Consider the following 22,717-nt stretch of genomic DNA (forward strand, 5'->3'; position numbering starts at 1 on the left):
CATAAACTTATTTAAAGTTGCTTGTTTGGCATTAATTTATTTCACTAAACAACTAAACAATATTTAATAATATTCAATTTATTGTTATCAAAACCCAGAGCTTAGAATTTGAATCAGTTTTTTTAAAAACTCTTAGTCCTGCACTGACAGTCTATGATTTTTCCCATTTACCCTGAAGGCAGCATTATAGTCCCTTTATCAGAAGAGCTGATTAACGCAGACGACAGGAAGACAATCAGCATTAATCAGTTCTCTCAATCAATACTTTAATGTTGTTATCGGACATATTCTGATATTTTCCTCCACTCTCTCTTTGCTCTGCTTGTTTCGGGCTTTTCTGTCTCTGCCAAACGTGCACGAGGAGCATAAACATCTGCACGTGGGCAAATCCATGACGCAAGTGCGCAGAGAACGTGTCGACGGCCGGACGCTGTACGGCAACACGACTGGGACAAAAGACATTTAACATAAACAAATCCAGATTTATCTTATATTATATATTATATTACATCATATCATGTTATATTATATTATATATTTTTTTACACCCACAAAAGTATATTTAAAAGGAGATAAAACCTTTATGTAGAATCTTCACAGGAAGTTAGCATGGAGATTAATATATATATATATATATATATATATATATATATATATATATATATATATATATATATATATATATAGGAACTCCTGGAACAGAAAAACACTCAAATAGTTATATTTGGTAACAAAAATGTAATTGTTAACATGTTTCCTGCCTTTGTTTTGGGACTTCTGGTGGTTAAGAAGCGTGCTGAAAGGTGACTTGGAAAAGATTTTAAATATGGTTCACTGGGTGAAGGTCACACATTATATCCAAAGTGGGGTAATACCACATCCTAACATCTCCACATAACTCTGTGGACATAATACGTCAGCTGAATAAACACAGGAAGTCACAATTCCCTTCAGACGTCTCGCTTAAGAAAACAAGTAAACCACAGCTTTAACTGTTCTCTGGTATGAAAATAAGAGCAGTACAATATCTGGACATAATTTAAGAACCTAAATGTGGTCACTGGAATAAAATCCCAGTAGTGAAAGTGTACTGTAGTATCCACTGTTTAGGAAATGTTTCTGGACACTAGATGGCAGCAGCACATCTTGTCAAGTCTGTCTTGTTTGTAAAGCAGAGCAAAAGATTAACACAATTGACATTTTTTAGATCCCAAATGAGAAATAATTGCAGACTTTAGCAGTGAACCAACTTATGAAAAGTACATTGACCTCTGTTGGGTTCTTACATGCAACTGAAACAGATTTTCAGAAGTATGATACTTAAGTGAAAGTAGAAAATACTCCACTACAGGTCAAAGTTCAGCATCCAAAATGTTGTTCAAGTTATCAGCAAAAATTATATGAGTTATCAAAACTAATGCTCATACTACAGTGTTTTACTGTTTCATTTGATGTCTTTGGATTAATGTGTATGTTGCATTTTACAGTGGTACATGCTCGAGGTTGAGACAGTTTTAAGTCTTGTCATATACACACACTCTGATAGTTTAAACTAAAAATGCAACAAGGTCCATTAGATCATGTTTGAACCACTAAAAACTTTTCACAAGTTCAGGAAAACAGCTAATTTTCAGCTTTGTACATTTTCCAGCAAATCAAAGAGTTAAATTGTTTCTTAAGAAGCCATGGAGGAACATTTAATCTGATCAGAAACAGTCAAGTCAAAGTTGAATAAATGCAATTAGCTACTGGAAAGAGATTCCGCTAAAACACAAGTCACATTTGACTCAGTTTAAAGAGGACAAAACCCACTCACACACCAGATTCAATCACAAATTTATTGCCATAAAGCCTTCAATTCTTTTGTAAGACAACATTCAGCTCCTGGAGTGTTTGACATTACGTGTGCATTCACAGCTGCTCTTGACATTTTGTAGTCACAGTAGATTTCAAAGCTCACTAAGTGCACATTGTTGATTAAGGCTGAAAGTCTAATTCAAAGTGTCAGCATGGTAACAGTCAGAGTAAAAATGGTCCTAAAAAGACAGAAAGAACTTCATCTTTTTGGTATGTAAACTAAAGGGACGGAGTGCGCCACAAACAGACACCTCGGCGGGGCGCTCAGTGGCTCTTGTTGGCCTTGCTGAACAGAGCCTTGAGCTGCTCCTGGCTGGTGGCCTCCTTCTGCTGCATCAGGTCAGCGTGGCCTTTGGTGACACCCCAGCCATCGGGCGAGGACATCGAGGGGCAGAAGGGACGGCCAGACCCAGGCTTCAGCTTCTCCCAGTAGTCACGACGAGCCCTATGTGGGGGAGAAGAGACTTTTAATCAAACTGGGGAGACTTTTTGTAAAAAGATGAGGAAAGAAGAAAGAAAACTGTACCTGGCTCGGACCCAAGGCTTTGTGTGCATCTCCAGGCCACTGCCCCATTTGCCATGTTTGTCAGAGCCAGCAGGCAGGAAACCCCTCTCAGGTTCCAGCTCCTCAGCCAGGGCACGGATGTGATAGGGCTCAAACCCACAGCAGCCGCCGATGTAACGAATGCCAGCGTCATATGCATCCCGGGCGTATTTCTGCATGTCCCACCTGGTCAGGATCCTCGGCTCCAGGCCTGTCGGAGAACACACAGTTGTGAGGATCATCTATGTCGACGTTTGGATTGAGGGATTAAATGAGCAGCATCAGCTTTAAGTGTGCATACGTACTGAAGGGAAACTCTGGCAGATCAATGAAACCCTGGCAGTTGCAGTCAGGAGTGTGATAAGCCAGTGGCTGGCACATGTAGTGAGCCTTCAGTCCAGCCTTCTCCACACCCTCCTTCATCAGCTTCACAGTCTTCACACACGTCTCCGGGTCAAAGTGGCAGTTGATGCCCACAATCTGAGCTCCTATGAAGAGGAAAGGTACAAAACTTTAAAAGGGAAAACTGGTGCAGTATGTTGTGTTTCCAGATTGGCCACAGAGGGCCGAAGAGCAGAGGCAGCAGTGAGCTGAAGTGTCTGCTGTCGTTTCTTCATACGTCCACTGGGTGGCGCCAAAGTCAGCACAGTGCTGCAGTAGTTTGCACAGTTGCCTCACAGCATGAAGGTACCCCCCCCCCATGCTTGTGTGGGTTTTCCCTGGGTTTAAGGATAAGCAGGATAGACAGTGGATGGACATACAGACTTCAGGAGTGGAATTGTACCTTCCTCTACCATAAATTAATTACAGGAAGCCTGACACAAACTGAGCCCTTTAGACCGAGATTACATACATTATGGAATATAGTGTCCAACACACTAGGAAATACAGGATCTCTTGACCTCAGCTGGTCAGACTTAAAGGGGAAACAATTTCCCTTTATTGTCGGTGGGCGACTTCTGAATTGCTCAGAAAACTTCAGATTTCACACAACTTCAGTTGCCATTTTTTGGTCCACCTAGATACAACCAGTCCTGCATTCAAGCCTCCTTTCCTCAAGGTTATAACGTTCAGCTTGTTAAAGCTATTTGGAGGTGCACAGGGCAATATTTTTTCTTATTCTTTATTTGAATTAAGATGTTGTCGTACCAGCCTTGACCAGTCTGACGGCACAGTCTCCAGGGCTGACTCCATTCAGGTCTCCTTCAGGTCCGATACACAGAGTTGCAGCCACAGGCATCCCGGTGGACTTCAACACCTGCACCGCCCACTCAGCCTCTTCCACATGCTCAAAGTACTGCAATGTTCAATAATAGAAAAGAAAATTCACTTGTTAATCTTTTAAACTCACACTTTACCCAATCTCAAATTACAGCCCCATTTTAAAGCTGCTATAAATTAATATCTTTCTAACCATTTATTTTGATTCTCTGCCACAGTAGGGTTTTCTAAAACTACCTGCTTAGCACCAAATCATGACTAGATTGTGAACATTGAGGATATTGCAGCTTAGAAAGCCACATATTTACATTCAGCTGTTGCTGGAGAGAAAATCAGAGCTGAAAGAAATGTTGGCACTTTTCTCATGTACAACTCATCAGTTTTGATCTGGGGGTCAGGGGGGCATCATCAGTCTTCACTATATACCTCAGCAATCAAGAAGTCCACACTTTTCTTGACAAAGACGTCGATCTGTTTCTTGAAGATGGCCTTGACATCATCCTGGCTCTTGCAGCTGAGGTAAGAGGGGGTCTGGGAGACTCCTCCGGCCACCAGAGCATCACCCTCACTGGCTACTTCCCTGGCCAGGTCACAGGCCGCTTCGTTGATCTGCTCCCCCTGCGGATCAGACACAAGACAAGCTGGTTTAGTCTGCATGTCAAGACACCACAAACCCTCACACCCATGCTTCTGCAGAGGGTTTGGCATTTGGTCTCATGCCAGCCCTGCTGCCATCCCCTGTGCATGAGGCCCGAGAGCAGCTGCAGAGCCAAACCCCGCTGTACTCACAGTGAAGCGCTGCATGTTGCCCCTGTTCTCCAGTTTGTCATCGCTTGCATAGAAAGTGAACGTCTGCATGACATTGGAGCCTGCTCTCAGGAACTCCCGGTGCAGCTGCCGCACTGAAACATCGAGACGGCTGCTTCAGCACGTTGACCCGCCTCAGAACTGGAGTCAAAGCTGAGGACATCTTAAAAGACAGACAGAAAGTAGTACCTGCTTCAGGGTGCTCGGCGGCAGACTCAGGTGTCCACGGTCCTGCTTTCACGTAGCCTCTCTTCTCAAGGGCGAAGACAAAGCCTCCGTCTCCGATAACAATCTCTCCTGCATCCAGACGCTCCAGAATACCCTGAATTAAAGCAGAGCGCAACCCAGTGCGTCAAAAGTTTGATACTAAACCATGTGGAGGGTGACAGCATGCAAAACAAAAAGTGGCACCAGCAGCTGAAGTCTGAGTGTCAAACTACAAACATCACTTCCGTGTAGTGAAGTCATTTAGTCATGTCGGTGTGAGGACTTGCCTTCTTTGCTGGTGCCATGATTGTTGCAGAAGTGACTGGCCCTCTCTTCTCAGCTGCAGCGTCCTTCTGAGTTTGGAAAGGGCTTTGTGCAGGGATCCATGCTGCATTTATAATCCGAGGAGGGTGTGGTGCTCCTGATGTCACCCATAGAACCGCCTGCCTCTTGCATAGATCTTTTTTTTTTTTTTTTGTGGTAAGTTTGCTTAAGACAACCTATTGTTCATGATACAGCAGAAATGCAGCACTCGTGCACCGTTATTGATGTTTTGAGACGTTTTGCAGAATAAGTCAGTTTGATGATTTGGTGTTTGGTGTCGCTTTGGTCTTTGGATACTTTTGTCTGCATGATTCAACTTCTCTGAAAAGTTGAGTCATGTCATGCAAAACAGAGAAAAATCCAGGTGATACACAGATAAGTGCTTTTAAATCATCATCACCCTTAAAGGCCTGTGAATGTTCTGTGGGGCTGAAGCCATAATGCTGTAAATGAAAATTATTTTGTTTGTTATTTTGTTTGTTTTACAAGCCCTGACCTGATAGGAGGCAGGTACATACTGTAGAGTAGTAAGTTACAATCTGAACAGGTTTGGCAGGATTTGTAACTGTTAACTCAACCAGCTGTACTAGAAAATAGTTCCCGCATTCAAAGCTTCACTCTGCAGAATGATGCCTGTGCAGAAAGAAATGTGCATATTCATAGATTCTTGATAGATCCAATTTTGTAACATCAGACCAAAAAAATGCATCTATAATTCCTTTAAAATGACTGCACAAAATAGTTGCACAACACTTTTATTTTAAATGTATTTTTTATTCATTTTCTGTTGACTAATCAATCCACTAACTTTAACTTAACTACTAACTTTAGCAATATTTGTACACTGTTTTCATGTAGTGGGGTGAGAACAGTGGAGGGAGGGGGGGTCTCTCAACACTTGGAAAGTTATTTCTCTAAGCAGTCACTGCAAAAGGATAAAGTGTGCTAGAGGAGGGCTGTGGTTTGTGACACTACAGTACGTCCTCAGGTCTTGAGGCGTAAAAGTATCCAGAAACTCACAATCAAAAGCACTGGTGAGAAGAAAGAGACAGAAAAATATAGAAATATTTGTTCTTCTTTCCATTTCTGTGTAGTCAGGACTTCTCACATTTGTCTGGTGACCCTACTTTGGCACAGATATCACAATAATATCACAAGTCCTCTCACTTTCAGGGCCCCTCCAGACTTTGTCATTCCTCACCTGTCCACCAGTTGTCCTCATAGTTTCCCATTTATGCCACTAACCTGGGCCCACCCCTCCCAGCACACCTGTCCCCCATTAGCCCATCATCAGCCCCACAGCACATAGTGAATCAACCTGGTTACTCAAGAGACTAAACCCATTGTTGAAAGTCTAATTCAAAGCCATATTTGATATTTTTCAAATTTAGTTTCTTCATCTTAGAAATTAATCCTGTCGAAAACATTAACTTAAAGTCCCTGCACACGTACACATGTTTTTCTAGCTAGACCAGGCTGGTCAACAGTTTGAACCCAGATGAACAACACAGAGACAAGCAGGATGGAAAAATGATCACGATTGTGGTTTATTATCAATAAAAAAAGAAAGAAAAAAATCCCACGCAGGCAAACCAATCCAAAAAGGGGTCAGGCTGATGTGAAGAAGTCCATTCAGTGGGTTTATGTGCTGCAGGGCTGATGAGAGCAAGTGGGAGCAGATGTGCAGAGGAGGTAAGGTGGTAAAGTGATTTCCTCAGAGCAGGACTGAGAGTTAGCATGCAGCCGGAAAACAGAGCAGAACAAATAATGTGTGACAAGAAATTGGCTGATATTGTGAAAAAAAACATGTCAATCAAGAAGAGTCTGCACACAGTAGTAGTCTAATCCAACAAAAGAATTAAGATCACCTGTTTGAGTTTATAATGTATGCAAGGCCTTTTTCATTATCATCCCGTCTAATCCACCACAAGTTCTTATCACAACAATATGTGCAATAACTGAACCGTCACAGGCTGAGCCACACAGAGAAGTAGAGAGACACGACGTGATGTTTACAATAATCCAGACAGCTCACTCTCAGTCCAGATTAGCATGGTGGAGGCAGCCCAGTGAGGATCAACACAACAGACAGAGTCCAGGCAACCAGTGGTGTGAAAGAGAATATGTCCGAGGGCTTGAGAAGGCTGTCCTTAGTGAACCGAGGAACGTCAGAGTGTGAAACCCTGAAAGAATCAGACCAGAAATATGAATCCATCCATCCAGCCATTATCTATACCGCTTATCCATCAGGGGAGCTGGAGCCAGAAATAAGAATCTCATGATGGCACGACAGGAAAAGTCATGTGGGATTCATCCTCATGTCTGTATAAATGTTTGTATCAGTCCATTTACTGGCTGGAGAGATATTTCACTGCGTCTATGAAATGTTTAACTTGTTGGTGGCACGACAGGAAGAGTCAGAGGGTCGCCAAGATCATTACAATTTATCCAAGATATTTTAATCTGAGCCAGAAATGTCAACCTCATGGTGGCACTAGAGGAAAGTCAGAGGGTCACCAAAGTGTTTGGGATTAATCCTCAGGGGACGATGAATGTCTGCACATTTTCATGGAGCTGTTATGAAGCAGTACAGTAATCTGATCTGAAAGCTGATGCCGGGTAAGAACTGCTATTGACTACAAATAAACACAGGAAAGTTTTGCCTTGAGACAAACAGTCAAACATGCTGCAGCCTTTAAACACCATGTTGTTGTGTAACTGTGTGTAGTTCAGCCTACTGCGCCGTGTTTGCTGACAAATTTATCAACTCCAAGTTTGCTTTACTCTCCATAAGTCGCCCAAAAGATTCCAAACAGCAGCTCACACATTCACACCGGGGCAGAAATATCTGATTTAGTTTTATCGTCCAGTTCAAACCTGTCGTGGTTGTTCCAGGTGGGTTAGAGGCCGTGTTGCAATAAAAAAGGCTCAAGGACCCCTCAAAGATAAATGTTTGTGTATGGATTCTTCAGACTGGATCCAACAGGCCAATTCTTTTGACTGAAGTTTGCAATGTACACAAGTTATATGATCCAGACACTAATAACACGTGGAGGGTTGTTGTTTCATGAACGTTTATTAATACAAGCAACATAAATGAACAGGGTGTTTGTATTTGGGCTGGTGTTTATTATGGATTACATGTGAGTCTGAAATATGTCAGCAGCTATCGGCTGCATTGGCATTAGATTTGGTACATTTATGGTTTTGTGTGAAATTATTTTGATTTGCAGAAAGTTTGATGCAGATTGTAAATGTTAGACCGTCTCTAACTAAGTTCATTTACTCAGGCAGTTAAGTTTAGTTGTAGCAATATTTCCCTTTTATTCTATTTCATATTCTTCATGTATGTGTCAGCTACAGTTATTAGTTAAGATATAAAATATGATTTTACTTTACAAACATACAATACAGATCCTACCAGTGGTTTCCAACCTTTTTGACATGTGAACCCTTCTATAAAAAATATAACTAGTTGATTATAAAGTTTCAGATGTTTCTGAGTTGTTAGCAGATTCACCAAAGACTTAAAGTTATTATTTCTTTGCTTGTTCTCTGTCTTGGGAGCCCTCTGATGTATTTTATGACCCTGTGGTTGGGACTAAACTACCTGACTGTGATGATGTAAATAAAACAAATCTTCTACAGTCCTCCTGCACTGATGCATCACAACTGATCATATTAAACACTATACATGACCAATATACCAGTATTATATACCAGTAGCCTACTTTTACGACTCATATTAGACAAGTGAACTGAATCTATTGAATGTATTGACACATGTTATCTGACCTACATTTGGAGTCATGGCGCACTAAGTGTTAACTTGGCAGAGGGAGGATCTGACTAAAGTTTCACTCCGACTTGCTCCTCGACCTGTGGGCGTGTGTCTGTGCAGGAGTGGGATATTTGTAACTACTCCCGGCAGTGCAAGGGTCCAGTGAGAGGGGGCTGGTTATGCTTTGAGCTGCACATAGTTTTTAGTGTTTTTTAAAAAAAACATTAGCTGAGTCATGTCGCGGATGTTAAACCTCATCCACAGACAGTTGCGGAGAGATTTAGCAGCGCGCAGAGGGACTGTTCGGCTTCCTCTGAGGACCATCTGCTGCACGGCAAGAACACAAGCTGAGAAGAGGTGAGAGAGTTCAGTTTTGTTCAGAAGCAACACTCATGTCCGCTGGACTCTTTAAACAAGCTTCGGTCGATCAGGTGAAGCTCTTGATGCCTGCAGCTGCTACACTCATGGCCGACACGGTCACCTGTGTCTGTAGCTGCAGGTACACTGTCAGGTGCATGTTGGAGCTGTGATCAGTCACCTTCTCCTCCTCTGCTTCCTGCAGCGATGCATCCTTCGTGTTGGGAAAGAGGTGGAAGGACACTGCAGAGACTGTCATCATCGGAGGTGGATGTGTGGGGACCAGCTTGGCCTATCACCTGGCCAAAGGTGGCATGAAGGATGTGGTGCTGCTGGAGAAGACTGAGCTGACGGCTGGATCCACCTGGCACGCTGTAAGTCTGCCAAAGTCTGCTTTTATTCCTTGTCTTTTATGGCAGAAGGACCCTGCTGGTGTGGGGGGTCAAGGGTCATACACACAGTGAGCATGAAGGTGGATAAAGTCTGTAAATGGCAAAATTTGCAGCAGATCTGTCACATATTAACTTCACACAAACAAACCACACCACTAACCCTCTCCTTGCTTTAACAACATGTGAACACATTTACATTGACGTCTGCCATTTATTTTCTGGTTTAACCATCATGTTTTTTTGTCCAAGCAGCAGTGCAGAACCCAAATGTATTCAATGAGTTGTCACATAAGACCAGGGGTGTAGTTTACAATTATTTTTATTTGTGATTAATCTGATTATTATTTTCTGGATTTATTGTTTTGTCTACAAAATGTCAAAGTAGTAATAAAAAGTAAAAAGTGACATCCTTACATAGCTTATTTTGTCCGAGCAGGAGTCCAAAACCTAAAGGTATTTAATTTACTGTCATATATGAGGAAGAAAAGCTGCAAATCCTCACATTTGAAAACCCAGAACCAGAGAATATTTCACATTTTTACTTGAAAGATTACTCTTAATCAATGTATTAATTATTTGACTAATCTTTGCAGCAGTCTGTGAGACATAGAAAAGCAATAAATCCTCACAAATGTATGGATTGTTTTGCTTTTTTGCCAATCAATTATTGCTTCAGCCCAATTTTTCAAAATACTTTAACATTCTCCTTATCGTGCTTGTTTGCTTGACGGTTGTGAAACATTCACGACGTGTCAACATGGATTTGTGGTTGAAAATGGAGCAAAATGATATGGATTATGTGCTAAATTAGCACATCACTCCGACATTTATTAACGTCAGAATATTCCATCTGACCACGAAGCCTCTGTAGGGGGTTTATGGAGGCTCTTCCTCGACAGCCTCGTTAAGTGAAGGTGTTTACAGCCATTTCTGTGTCTGTCGTTGAGTCGTGCCATCGTATCCATCGTTGGCAGCTGTCATAAGTTTTCAAGGCATTTGAGGTCTTGACCCACTTTCCCTTCAGTCATTCACTCACAGGCACTTCACTGTAATGCTATTAATGCATATTTGACATGTCCCAGCACTCACTGGGTGAGAGGCAGCAAGGAAACTGAAGCACCTGGAGGGAACCCACAGATAAGAGGGGAAAATGCAAACTTCATACAGCCATGTGCTGTGCAGGTTGGGACATAGATAGCACCTGGAGATACTACCATGTGTTGTTTTTCTTTTCTTTGAGTAACAATCTGAGCCTTTTGCACAGAAGGATTATATTATAGCCATTGCTTCTTGCTTCTTGTATCATTTTGAACCCAAAATAAATACAGGGCCCAGGTTTAAAGGTACCAGAGATATCCTTTAAAGCGGCTATAATCAATACGGTTATATTAAAAATCAATCAGATGACTGTGTAACCTGTAAGAGGTCGCCCACAGTAACAAACCTACAAAAACACTGCTCATTGCTCTTCTTAGCATTGTTTCCAGGAGCAACAGTTGTCTTTTTTTCCAATTAAAAACCTCTTAAAACTAACTTGCCGAACAGTTAAAGTTATCAACAAGCTAGTGATCCTGGTGGAGCATTTAGCAGCTAAATAACCACATGTTTGTGACCAAAACAGAGCCCAAAGGAGAGTGAAGACAACTCCAAATGAATGATGATGTTTCTTGTTTCATGTCCTAAAAAATGTAATACGTCAGTTTTGTGTTGATGCAGAGCTTCAAGTTGGAGTCTTAACTGTTTGCATTGTGTTTCAGGCCGGTTTGACAACATATTACCATCCAGGTATCAACCTCAAGAAAGTCCACTATGACAGCATTAAATTATATGAAAGCCTCGAGGCTGAAACTGGACAGGTGAGGAGCCACGCTCATGTTTTGTCACTTTGATGTGTGTGGAGTGTGTTTGCGTGGTCATTCATATTGTCTTTGTCTGTAGGCAGTGGGCTTTCATCAGCCCGGCAGTGTTCGCATTGCTTCAACACCGCCTCGAGTGGATGAGATGAAGTACCAGATGACCCGCACTCACTGGCACGTGACACAACAGTACTTAATCGGACCAGAGAAAGTTCATGAACTTTTCCCTCTGCTCGATGTCAACAAGGTCTGTATAAGTTTCTATGTGACTCTAGTGGATTAATTATGCATCACTTAAGCTCATTTGCTCTCTTGCCCTGATCGATGCCACTTTCTCATCTCCAATCCAACTTTATTTGTGAAGCACATTTGAGTGGAGTTGAGTTGAATATGAAGCTCCAGGAACAGATGTCCAGATTTAATGTGAACATTTTCATGCAAATATACAAGCACATTCTCAGTCGGCCCTTTTTTCTAGCATCACCACGAGGGCGAACTTACCCTTTGGGCACAAGATTTGTCCAAATCTAATAAGAACATTTACATTAATTTTACTAACATATTCGCAGGCATTCATGCACCTCAGAGGAAGAGCCCTTGCCATGTTGGACCTTCCAGTTGTCCTCTTGCATCTCAATTAGGCCAAAATGCAGAAAAACCTCCTAAAATCATCAAATATTAGACATTAAAATGTACTTAGCATGCTCACATGTGGTTAACAAAAGGAAATTATTGATATGTTGTTGGTACCACCAGCATTAGGATTAATGAGTAGAGATATACTGATGAAAACTGCAGCCTCAAGAATTAAATCAAATTTAAGACATTGGTTGCAACATGTATGGGCTACTCACATTTTTAAATGTAATTTTGAATCACTAGCACATTATTGATAATGAAGAACAGGTTGTATTTGCTGTTACATGAGGGTTTCTCTATATTTCAGGTGTTGGCAGGTCTGTACACCCCAGGAGACGGCCACATTGACCCTTACTCTCTGACCATGGCTCTGGCTGCTGGTGCTCGTATGTACGGTGCCCAAATCTACAACCCAGCCCCCGTCACCGGCCTCAACCCAACCGCTGATGGCAAGTGGGATGTCCAGACTCCTCATGGAACCATTCGCGCGAATCGCATTGTCAATGCATCAGGTTTGTACTTGAACGTCCATATTCCAAATCCACATAAACCAGAGATGATGGGAAACATGTAAACATGTTTATGTTTCTGCTTTGGTCTTTGGTGCAATTTCAAATGAGACAAGGGTTTAAAAGTTCAGGTTTCGCATCCGCGTCTGCTTTAGTTACATTAGTTTTACAAGAAAACAGAAATGAGGCTGAGCCAGAATTAAAATTTCACTTGGACGTCCTCTCAGCTGGTATGCTTAGTCATATTCCATAGCCATATGTCGTGCAATATGTGGTGTTTTTAGTCATATTTCTCATGCTGAAGTGTAATTCGGGTGCAGTATTCCTCATAATTTCTACTGATTAAGACACAACACGGACACATCCTGTAGTCGGTGCTCTATGAATCGTGTTATCTGTGCACACCACAGCAGGAGACCTTTGCCCACACAGACCACTGCTTGCAGAGTTCAGGGAAATTAGCTCTTGGATTGAACTGGGTCCTACCAGTTCTGGGGGGATTTTGTTGGCTAAAACTCCTTTCATCCCTGCTGATGTTGCTTGTTTATCTGGCAAAGGTTCAGGAATTTGCTTCAGTCTCTCTCCTGTCTGTGCTTTCCTGTGGCGGAGATTGTGTAACATACAGCAACTTATAGGTCATGCATAGTTGTCCTCAGTCACCTTTTCTCTCCGGTAACAGCCCTTTCAAAATGACAAATGGGAAATGAAATGGCAACTACAAATTTACCCTAAAAAATGCTATAACATGAATGGATCAGAATGCTTATATGAACGCATGTTTAAAATCATCCTTTGAGAGTCACTGCAATGCAAAAACTCACAGTGGTGCACTCACAAGCCTTAAATTGCACATAGCATCTTAAAGACCTTGCAGAATAAATCTACAGCTCATTCCCATCTTCTTACTTACTTACTGCTCTTTTGTCCCTGAATTTGCACAGTCCGTTGTCTGGTTGAAGCCAGTTATGTTGCGGGCCCTGCTGGCCTTTTGCCTTCACTGTGTCTAACAGCCAATCCAAACAGGCCGGCGGTTCACGTTTCATCCAATCTTGAAGCAGCAGCTTATGCACACCTCCTAACACACCTCTTGTTTTTGCTGCTTTTTGTGCATTCGGGGACTGAAACCTCGGATCCTGTCATTATCAGATTTTTGATGTTGAATGTGTAAAGGTGGGATTTTGCAGGTCCAACCACAAACTAGTCATTTTGTTTGGTTTAAACTTGTTTTTTTAGTGACTTGAAGCTTTTCAACAGAAGCTGCAGAAATAATCCCACATAGCAAAGAGCAAAGCAACTCCCAAACCACATCCTCAGGCTTTCTGATGCATTGTACTTTGAGCTTGCATAACACCGGCCATCTTTAGTAAAACTGTGTCTCAGCTCTCTCTCAAGGCCTTTTTTCCTTCTACATACTTTATCTCCTTCATGCCTCACTGCCGCCCCCACAGAGCCGCAGCCACATGTTTTGTCCAGCCAGCATCTCCCTCCCCAACATCTCATTTTCACAAATTCCCCTCACTGTTGAAACTCTCGTTATGGTTGTCGTCTGGAACGCTGGCCCTCTTCTCAACAACATTAACCCCCCCACGACCAATGAGAGCCTAAATTAAGGCCAAAGGTCATGTTCCCAGGAATGTAACCCCATAGGATCAGTTTCAACATGTCATCCCTGTCACCCAAAGGATTCCCACTGGATGTCGTTTAAAGTTAAATTCTTTTTCATGCACTGGAGGTCAGTTTGGTCAAGTCTGCATTCATGCTACCACTTGGACAAGTAGAGGCTGGATATTTTAAACTGTTTATCCACCTATTCAAACCATCTGTACATTACTGTTAGCTAGTTATTTTAATTGCTCATTCATTGCTTTTTATCAAGCTCTCAGGACACTTGTTAACTACTTTTCGCAGTATCAATTGAGACATGTGATGAGGAGAAGTTACAGCTAACTCAATATGTGAATATATTTTTAAAATCAAATTTATTACATTCATTCAGCTTCACAGTCTTTCCATGTGCCGCCTGGCAACTAACTGCAGAAGTACTCTCTGGGGTGTAAGGACGCCTGGTTGGCAATTACTGCTTTAGCCTGTTCCCTTTTTAAGAAAATTGGCCTGATTAACAAAGTTTACAATAATGAATAGAGAATTGAACATTAACATTAGCATGGGTGCCTGATGTGGACACAGCAGGACTTGTTGTCAAATGTTTTATTTCGGGGAGCATGTTGACTCCATTCGTCACTGTTCCTAAGTAACCCGGTGAATCGGCCCTGTATGCAGACATCTGGTAAACACACTCCTCTGCAGCACAGCTCCTGCCTAAACTGCAAGGGACCTTATCTGGATGTTGGTGTATATGCACCCCCACTGCCTCGCCAGGAGATAAAGTTCACATGTGGAGCACATCCAGAATGTCAGACCTGCATGCAGGTGAAACAAATGTGCACCATTTGAAATATAATGAACTTCAAGGGGAGTTGTTTGACATTCAGCTGAATTTGTAGAACACTGTTCATAAAACTCACTCACTTGTAACGTAACTGAAGATAGAAGCAGAGATCAACAAGTCTCAGTGCCCTGCCAGGCTCTGGCCTCACACTCCAGGTCACTGCAGCTGAGTTGGCACAACGTCCTCATTGATCTTTTTTTTTTAGTTCACATGACCCACTTACTCCCACTGACTCCAAACACGGCATATTTGCTGTGTGGTTCTAAGTAATGTCGTTAGCGTTGTAAATGTCCACTGAATGCAACTGTGTTTGGTGAAAAACCTCTAAAACTCCAGCGTACACTCCGTCCTCAGCATCAAATGGTGCACAGACACAGTCAGAAACAAGGTGGTCAACATAGTGGAGCATTTAACAGCTACAGAGCCACATATTTTCCTTTTGAAGCTTTTGGTAATAGTGAAGCGTCCTTATTATGTATTTTTGTTACATCTCATGTATTTTTGTAGACCTCATGTTGGGCACACGCTTAAAGTTGAGGAAGAATTCGTGGTCGCAGATCCGATGTGTTTCACAGAGATTTAACACTGCAACAACATGAGAGGGGAATTCCAAGGACATATTTCCTTCTTTACCCCTGGTGGTATCTATCCCTACAGATGGTTGTTGTTCAATTTGTCCGGATATTTAGTTATCACTCTCATCATTTCTCATCAGGTTGGAAAACCCTGCATTAAGTGCATTCTGTTTAAAGGGAAAAAGGAAAAAATAATTATTTTCTCCTACCAATGTTGAAAGAGGGGTGTTGCAGGGGGCGTAACTTCTTACTTACAAACAGATTCATTCATCAAACTTTGTGTGCCCACTAGGAGCAATAAACTCTGCGTTAAAGGCCCAATAAAACATGCAGAACAAACTGTAACAGCCCGAGAACAGCCTTGTCAATTTGGACATAAGAAGCAGGACAACTTTAAGGAATAGTTTGACATTTTGGGAAATTTGCTTTCTTGCAATAAGAGTTGGATGAGAAGATCGAGACCACTCTTATATCTGTCTGTTAAACATAAAGCTGAAACTGATTTAATGCCATCTCTGTTGGGTTTTCAGGGTTCTGGGCCCGGGAGGTGGGCCAGATGATTGGGTTCGATCACCCCACCATCCCAGTGCACCACCAGTACGTAGTGACGGCAACGGTACCAGAGGTGAAGGCTCTGAAGAAGGAGCTGGCTGTCATCAGGGACCTGGAGGGCTCTTACTACCTGCGGCAGGAGAGAGACGGCCTGCTGTTCGGTCCGTATGAAAAGATGGAGAAGATGGTGCTACAGGACTCCTGGGTCAGAGATGGAGTGCCTCCAGGTCTGTCTGCCATGGAGAAACATTAAAATTAAATTTTTTTAAGTTTCTTTTTAGTAATTCATCTTTGCAGGGACAGTTTTCTGCCCGGTTTCGTTCCTCTTGTAACATCTTGTTTGTTAACTCCTCTGTCTGGCTGCTGCAGGTTTCGGTAAGGAGCTGTTTGAGTCGGACCTTGACAGGATAATGGAGCATGTTGAGATGGCCATGGAGATGATCCCTGTGCTAAAGAAAGCTGACATCATCAACATCGTGTCTGGACCAATCACATACACCCCTGACCTGCTGCCTATGGTTGGACCACACCATGGAGTCCGCAACTACTGGGCTGCCATTGGCTTTGGGTACGTTTGGATCGGTTAGCACGCCAGTAGAAGGTTTCTACATTTGATCAGAGAGAAGAAGGCTCATTCGACTGTTTTCAGGTATGGAGTCATCCATGCTGGTGGTATTGGTAAGTTCCTGAGTGACTGGATCAGAAATGGAGAACCCCCTTACGACTTGATTGAATGTGACCCCAACCGCTATGGCAAATGGACAGATGTGCCTTTCATGTGCGCCAAAGCACGAGAATCCTATGGCTTCAACAATGTGGGTAAGAAAATACAAGTCAGTGACTCAGTCATTGGACAAAGCCTCCTCTTTTTTAGTGTCACTAATCTCTTTACGGTTTCTTCGTCGCTCTGTTGGTCTCCAGTCGGCTACCCCAAGGAGGAGCGCTTCGCTGGTCGACCAACCAACCGGACGAGCGGCGTATACGAGCTGCTGAAGGACAAATGTTCTATGGGCTTTCATGCTGGCTGGGAACAACCTCACTGGTTCTACAAACCTGGAGATGACATCGGATACAAGTAAAGCATCCATTTAGCAGAGCCGGTCTGAAATATGACATTCACTTTCAGGTTTTCAGGTTTCAGGTTGTTTGGCATGATGCCCACCATAACTGTCTTAGACCTGAACAACTGCAGTCATTTCAAGACAAAAAACAATTGTTCCCTAACTGTTATTTTAGCTTTTGTGTCATTACTGCTTTTAATGTAGTTCCCAACTACAGTTATAGTCCTCTAATCAGCCAACAGTTCAGACATTCCTTCACTAGAACAACACCGCATCTACTTTCCTATCTTACAGTCACCTCTCATCACTGGAGTGAAAGATGGAAAATTGAGTAACTTCTCTTGAGTATTCAGCTCGTCCCTTAGAGATGCATGCTTAACGTAGTAAATGTTTAAGGACGGAGTGTTCTGGAGTGACGGCTGGAGGTATGCAGTAGAGGACAAACACATGATTTCATACAGAGCTCCCTGCCAACTCTTCCAGTATGTGCAGAGATGAGCTTAACACACATCCTCTAACAGATCCTCCAGCTCTAAGCAGCAGCACAAGAGAGCCATTTAGGTATTTAGATGCCTCACTGGAAGACTTAAGACAGCTGCTAACGTGCAGCAACACATGCAGATAACTGTCGATCTCTAAATGTGCACCATGACATTGTTTACAGTCACAGATTTCTTCGGTAATTCGGCAATTGTTTGGATACTTGCGAAACCAGTTGGCCCTCTCAGTTGGCTCATATCTGTGACATGGAGCTTTGTGTCTGTGCAAATATAGAAGCTGCAGTCAAAATCTTCCTATGCAGCTTTCTTTCCCCAACTTTTGGCTATATTGTATTTTCAGGCACGTTATTAGTGACTTAGATATCTCAACATTTTCAGATCTCAGATTTTGTACAGACGTTGATGGCTTGTCAACAAGCACCACGAGGTTCACAATTATGATTTTGAGTGAAATATCTTGGATGCATTGTCATTAATTTTGATTGAGACATTCGTGTTTCTTATTCAGGGTGAACTGTAATAACTTTGGTGACTCCCTGACTTTTAATCTAGCTCTACCAGAAACTGTCCACTACTTTGGTTTATGACCAAATGCCTCTAAAACTAATGATATTCGCAGCAGTTAACGAGGTTAGCCTTATACCTGCTGAACATCAGCATTATGATCATGTTAGCGTTCTGGCATGCTAAAGCACAGCTATGCAGAGGTGTTTGCACGGCTTTACACTCTTGGTCTTATTAATAAGCTATAATAGCCTCGGCCTCTTATTCTGTGCTTCTGTTAATAGAGTGTTCATTCATTATACTCTCATAATAGCTTTGCATTATGCAATGAAACCAATAAAAAAGACCAGTAAAATCAGTCATGGAAGAAACGGTCATTATCCACTGAAACAACAGCTCCAGATATAAAGCGAGCATTGATTTTTGTGCTGTGCTCAGGCCCAGTTTCCGACGCACCAACTGGTTCGGACCAGTTGGCAGAGAGTGCAAGCTGGTAATGGAGAAGGTGGGAGTGATCGACCTGACACCGTTTGGCAAGTTCATAGTGAAGGGGAAGGACTCCCACAAGCTGCTGGACCGCCTGTTTGCTAACACCATGCCCAAGGTAGAGCACACACACACACACACACACACACACACACACACACACATTAACGCCAGAGTGAAGTGTTTACCTGCTGTGCCTTTAGTACTGCTACACAAGTGGTCATACACTTCCTCTTCTCTGTTGTAGAAGACTTTGAAACATGTCTCTCCCTGACTTGTTGTCCTTCTGTGTTGTGTTTTCAGGTGGGCCTGACTAACATCAGCCACATGTTGACACCGGCTGGGAGAGTCTTTGCTGAGGTCACCATCACCCAGCTGGCACCAGGAGAGTTCCTGCTCATCACAGGCTCGGGGTCAGAGCTACATGACCTCAGGTGAAACCGTTTACGCGTGCTTGATCGACAAATTAATCAGGCTAGCTAACTTAAAAGTAAACTATTTGTCTGTTTCTATGCTCGTATATGGTAGCTGCTTGGAAAATGAAGCAAGTACAACATAAAGCAAATTTATAATTATAGGTTGCTTTCATTACATAAATAGTTTTATTTTTTGTTTCTTAGAGATAGTGACCCAAAAGAGTTGCAAGGTGGGATGAACTGATCCCCCATCCTTTATTCCCATTTAAATTTTTCCTTCAGTGTTACTGAAACACAGGAGTCTCCTGCATGATGAACCAACCTCAAAGGTTTATGTTACAGCCACAAGTTTTAATGTCAGTGTGCCAAAAAAACTATAATACCCATGGGCCTCAGCTACTGTTGCCACATAGAGAATCCAAAGGTTAATATGATGAAGCTGAGTTTGTATGCACATAGGGTAGTACCTTTGGCTTTTTATCACAGATATTTTCAGATATCAGCTTTGATTCATTTTGATGTTCATGCATCTTAGCATAGTGGCAGGGTCACATGCACAGAAACACACACACATACATACACAGTAGAAGTAGACAAACATTTTAATGTACATTTAGCAGAGAACACAGAGTGCATGGTGTCAACAGAGAAGCAGAGTTGGGCCTCAAGCTGTGCTGAATAAAACTCTCTCACAGTCTGTTATATATGGCAGAAACTTAAAACCTCTCAGCAGCTGTCAACTTGCCGCCCCTCCGTTTACTCCAATCAGGAGGCAGCACATCATATCCTTCACTACAGCTAACTGTCTACCACAGACTGAGGGAGGAAAGAGCAATTTCATGCTATATAGCGACCCCAAGAGGTGCCGGGGCCGGATTACCGATGAGTTCAGTGAGGTCACGTCAGCCTGTGAAACAGAACACGTGGCTGAGATGTGGCAATATGTGAAATGTAAAGTCTGATATAGAAATTAAAGGCGCCCTGTACAGTTTTCTGGTAAAGAAACCAGTTATGTTTACACTCAGTGTTACTGACTGCATTTCCTTCACATCCATGTTTGCTGGCTTGTGCCACCAATTTCAGCCTCCATCTGAGAGTTTGCTCTGTGGCTTTGATCTCAGGTGGATAGAGGCAGAAGCTGCAGATGGTGGGTATGACGTCGCCATCAGCAACGTAACAGGAGATATAGGCGTGCTGGGCATCGCAGGACCAAACTCCCGCAAAGTTCTTCAGAAACTGACAGATGAGGATTTGAGTGATGCCGGATTCAAATTTCTCCACTGCAAGTCCATCCAGTTGGCCGGCCATCCTGTCCGGGCCATCAGGATCTCCTACACAGGTTTGTGAGGTTTGCTTTCAGAAATTATTCAGAGTTAAGTCTTTTCTTGGTCCTACTAAAAAGTTGAACCATAAGAAAAATGAATAAGAAGAGGATAAGCACTTGAATGAGAGTTGAAATGGCTGTAAAGCATAAAAGTTAAGACACTTGACTGAAATTAAAGTATGAAGTTGGTATGATAAAAGTAAAACTTACTCAACAAGTGACTCACTATGCTAGACATTAAAGACTACCAAGGGTCCATGCAAAGACAGTTTCCAGTGTATCTTAACATGCTGTACGGTGACGGTGTGTTATGTGTGTGTAGGTGAGCTTGGCTGGGAGCTGTACATCGACCAGAAGAACATGGCAGCTGTGTACCAGGCCATGATGGAGGCCGGAAAAGACGAAGGCATCGACAATTTTGGCACCTACGCCATGTCCTCCCTCAGACTGGAAAAGGGTTTTAGAGGCTGGGGAGCTGAGGTGCACACACACACACACACACGCCACGCTAGCTGTTTCCCTCTGTTTCTAGTCATTATGCTAAGCTAAGCTAAGCGCCTGCTGGCTGTAGCTTCATATTTGCTGCACAGACATGAGTGGTATCAATCTTCTGCTCAAAGGGAAAAAAATGTTGAACTGTTCCTTTTAACTAGCACAGGTTATGACTTTTTGCTAATTAGATCAACTTGTTGATCTTTATAGATGAACTGTGACACCAATCCTCTGGAGGCTGGATTGGATTATTTCATCAAACTGAACAAGGTAACCATCATTAACTGCACATCAGCTGCTTTTATCCACTAACAAAGAATAAATTCTGAAAAAACACAATTTTTTTGTCCAGCCTGCAGACTTCATTGGTAAAGCGGCCCTTCAGGAGATTAAAGCCAAGGGCCTGAAGAGGAAGCTCTCCTACATCACTTTGGATACCGATGATGTCGACCCCGAAGGCAACGAGACTGTCTGGTACAACGGCAAGGTCAGTAACAGCTTACCAAAGCTGTCCAGTGAACATATCCAGCTTTATTTGGTTATTCTGTAGTATCTCACCCAGCCGGTGGCCCCTCTGTGTCTCATCAGGTGGTCGGCAACACAACATCCGGAGCCTTCAGCTACAGCTCCCAGCAGAGCCTGGCGTTCGCCTACCTGCCGCTGGAGCTGTGCTCCGTGGGCCAGAAGGTGGAGGTGGAGCTGCTGGGGAGGAAATACCCCGCCATGGTCATCCAGGAGCCTTTAGTCCTCACCGAGCCCACACGGACCCGGCTGCAGAAGAAAGCAAAGAGCAAAGCATAAGCGCAGATTTACTGTGATTTGTGAATGAGTCTTATATGGCAAAAAAAATGTATGTGGTGCTTGTACTGAACTGTTTGTCTGAAAATTAAGTCACCAGTTTAGGGAAAAAGAGTCGCGTTCACATCACAACTTCCTCTTCCTGTCTTGTCTGTTGACAAGGAGGAAGTCTGGAAAAGTCTTTATGAATGTGTTTTTGAGCAGCTTGGAAATAATAACTATTGATGTTCTTGCACCACAGTGTCTTAAAGTCCTTAAAAAATGATTGACTCTTTGTAATTCCATGAATGGATGTTAATGTTCTGCAGGTCAATGGTTTTGTGAAGAATACTTGATGCTTGAAATATCAGCAGAAAAGGTACAAATGGAATATGCCTTTCAGTGTTTATTTGAAATTTCAGAAATGATGCTGCTGCGTTTTTCATAGTCATAAGAGCACTTTGGGACTGTGATGAATGTAAGAAAACACATTAACATCAATAACCAAAAGAAACTCACAAACTTGTACAAAGATTGTTTTGTAAATCTGTTCTTTTTTTTATTAATATGTAATTAAATTGGTGCACATTAATACCTCCATAATTAAAGCAATGCACTCACTGTCTTATATATTAAGTCTTTGTGCGTCTTCACTCAGGATGATGATGGTGGATGAATGAAATTATGAATTAGGTTTGTCATGACAACAATGTGTAGAGACCCAAATGTACAATAAGTAAATGAGTAAACCAAGCAACGAATAAAATAGAGACAGATTGATCCCCAGAAAGGAAATGTGGTTGCAGCACCACAAGGACAAAGGTAATACAGATAAATAGAGAAAGTGAAAATAAACAAAATTAGGGATGCACCTAATATTTTCATTATTCATTATTTTGCTCATTTTCTTGTTTAGTCAATCGTTTTGTCTATGAAATGCCAGAAATAGTAATGATTATAAAATAATAAAAAAAAGAATACATTCATATTAATAATCAAAATATTCATTAGTTAACTTCAATAATTGTAATAAATGGTTTCAGCTCGTATCCATATAATTGTGTTAAATCTATTATGTTTATTTTTA

At 42.3% G+C, this 22,717-nt stretch overlaps 2 protein-coding genes across 2 annotated transcripts; one reads left to right on the top strand and one right to left on the bottom strand.

The window, feature by feature from the left end:
• Window positions 1-1,824: 1,824 nt before the first annotated feature.
• bhmt (betaine-homocysteine methyltransferase) lies at window positions 1,825-5,013 on the bottom strand. Its single transcript, XM_070850642.1, has 8 exons — window positions 4,924-5,013; window positions 4,619-4,751; window positions 4,412-4,524; window positions 4,049-4,240; window positions 3,551-3,698; window positions 2,707-2,889; window positions 2,384-2,612; window positions 1,825-2,302 (listed from the first exon to the last, which is right to left on the bottom strand). The coding sequence occupies exons 1-8, from the start codon at window positions 4,939-4,941 to the stop codon at window positions 2,122-2,124; spliced, it is 1,197 nt and encodes a 398-aa protein (XP_070706743.1). The 5' UTR covers window positions 4,942-5,013; the 3' UTR covers window positions 1,825-2,121.
• Window positions 5,014-8,976: 3,963 nt separating this feature from the next.
• On the top strand, window positions 8,977-22,260 carry dmgdh (dimethylglycine dehydrogenase). Its single transcript, XM_070851061.1, has 16 exons — window positions 8,977-9,098; window positions 9,304-9,472; window positions 11,248-11,346; window positions 11,429-11,593; window positions 12,293-12,497; window positions 16,049-16,297; window positions 16,440-16,638; window positions 16,720-16,889; window positions 16,992-17,145; window positions 18,574-18,739; window positions 18,925-19,055; window positions 20,159-20,376; window positions 20,684-20,841; window positions 21,064-21,123; window positions 21,206-21,340; window positions 21,442-22,260. The coding sequence occupies exons 1-16, from the start codon at window positions 8,977-8,979 to the stop codon at window positions 21,652-21,654; spliced, it is 2,613 nt and encodes an 870-aa protein (XP_070707162.1). The 3' UTR covers window positions 21,655-22,260.
• The last annotated feature ends 457 nt before the right edge of the window (window positions 22,261-22,717 follow it).

The sequence above is a fragment of the Pempheris klunzingeri genome, chromosome 19 (assembly GCF_042242105.1).
Source record: "Pempheris klunzingeri isolate RE-2024b chromosome 19, fPemKlu1.hap1, whole genome shotgun sequence".
Lineage (NCBI taxonomy): Eukaryota > Metazoa > Chordata > Actinopteri > Acropomatiformes > Pempheridae > Pempheris > Pempheris klunzingeri.

Bases quoted from the DNA above. Each gene is read 5' to 3' on its own strand.
- dmgdh (XM_070851061.1), top strand. From the start codon at position 8,977: ATGTCGCGGATGTTAAACCTCATCCACAGACAGTTGCGGAGAGATTTA. The intron at 11,594-12,292 runs GTCTGTATAAGT...TCTATATTTCAG, and splicing joins CTCTGCTCGATGTCAACAAG to GTGTTGGCAGGTCTGTACAC. The intron at 20,842-21,063 runs GTGCACACACAC...TGATCTTTATAG, and splicing joins TTAGAGGCTGGGGAGCTGAG to ATGAACTGTGACACCAATCC.
- bhmt (XM_070850642.1), bottom strand. The intron at 3,699-4,048 runs GTATATAGTGAA...TGAACATTGCAG, and splicing joins TGGACTTCTTGATTGCTGAG to TACTTTGAGCATGTGGAAGA. The intron at 2,613-2,706 runs GTACGTATGCAC...GTTCTCCGACAG, and splicing joins TCTGCCAGAGTTTCCCTTCA to GCCTGGAGCCGAGGATCCTG.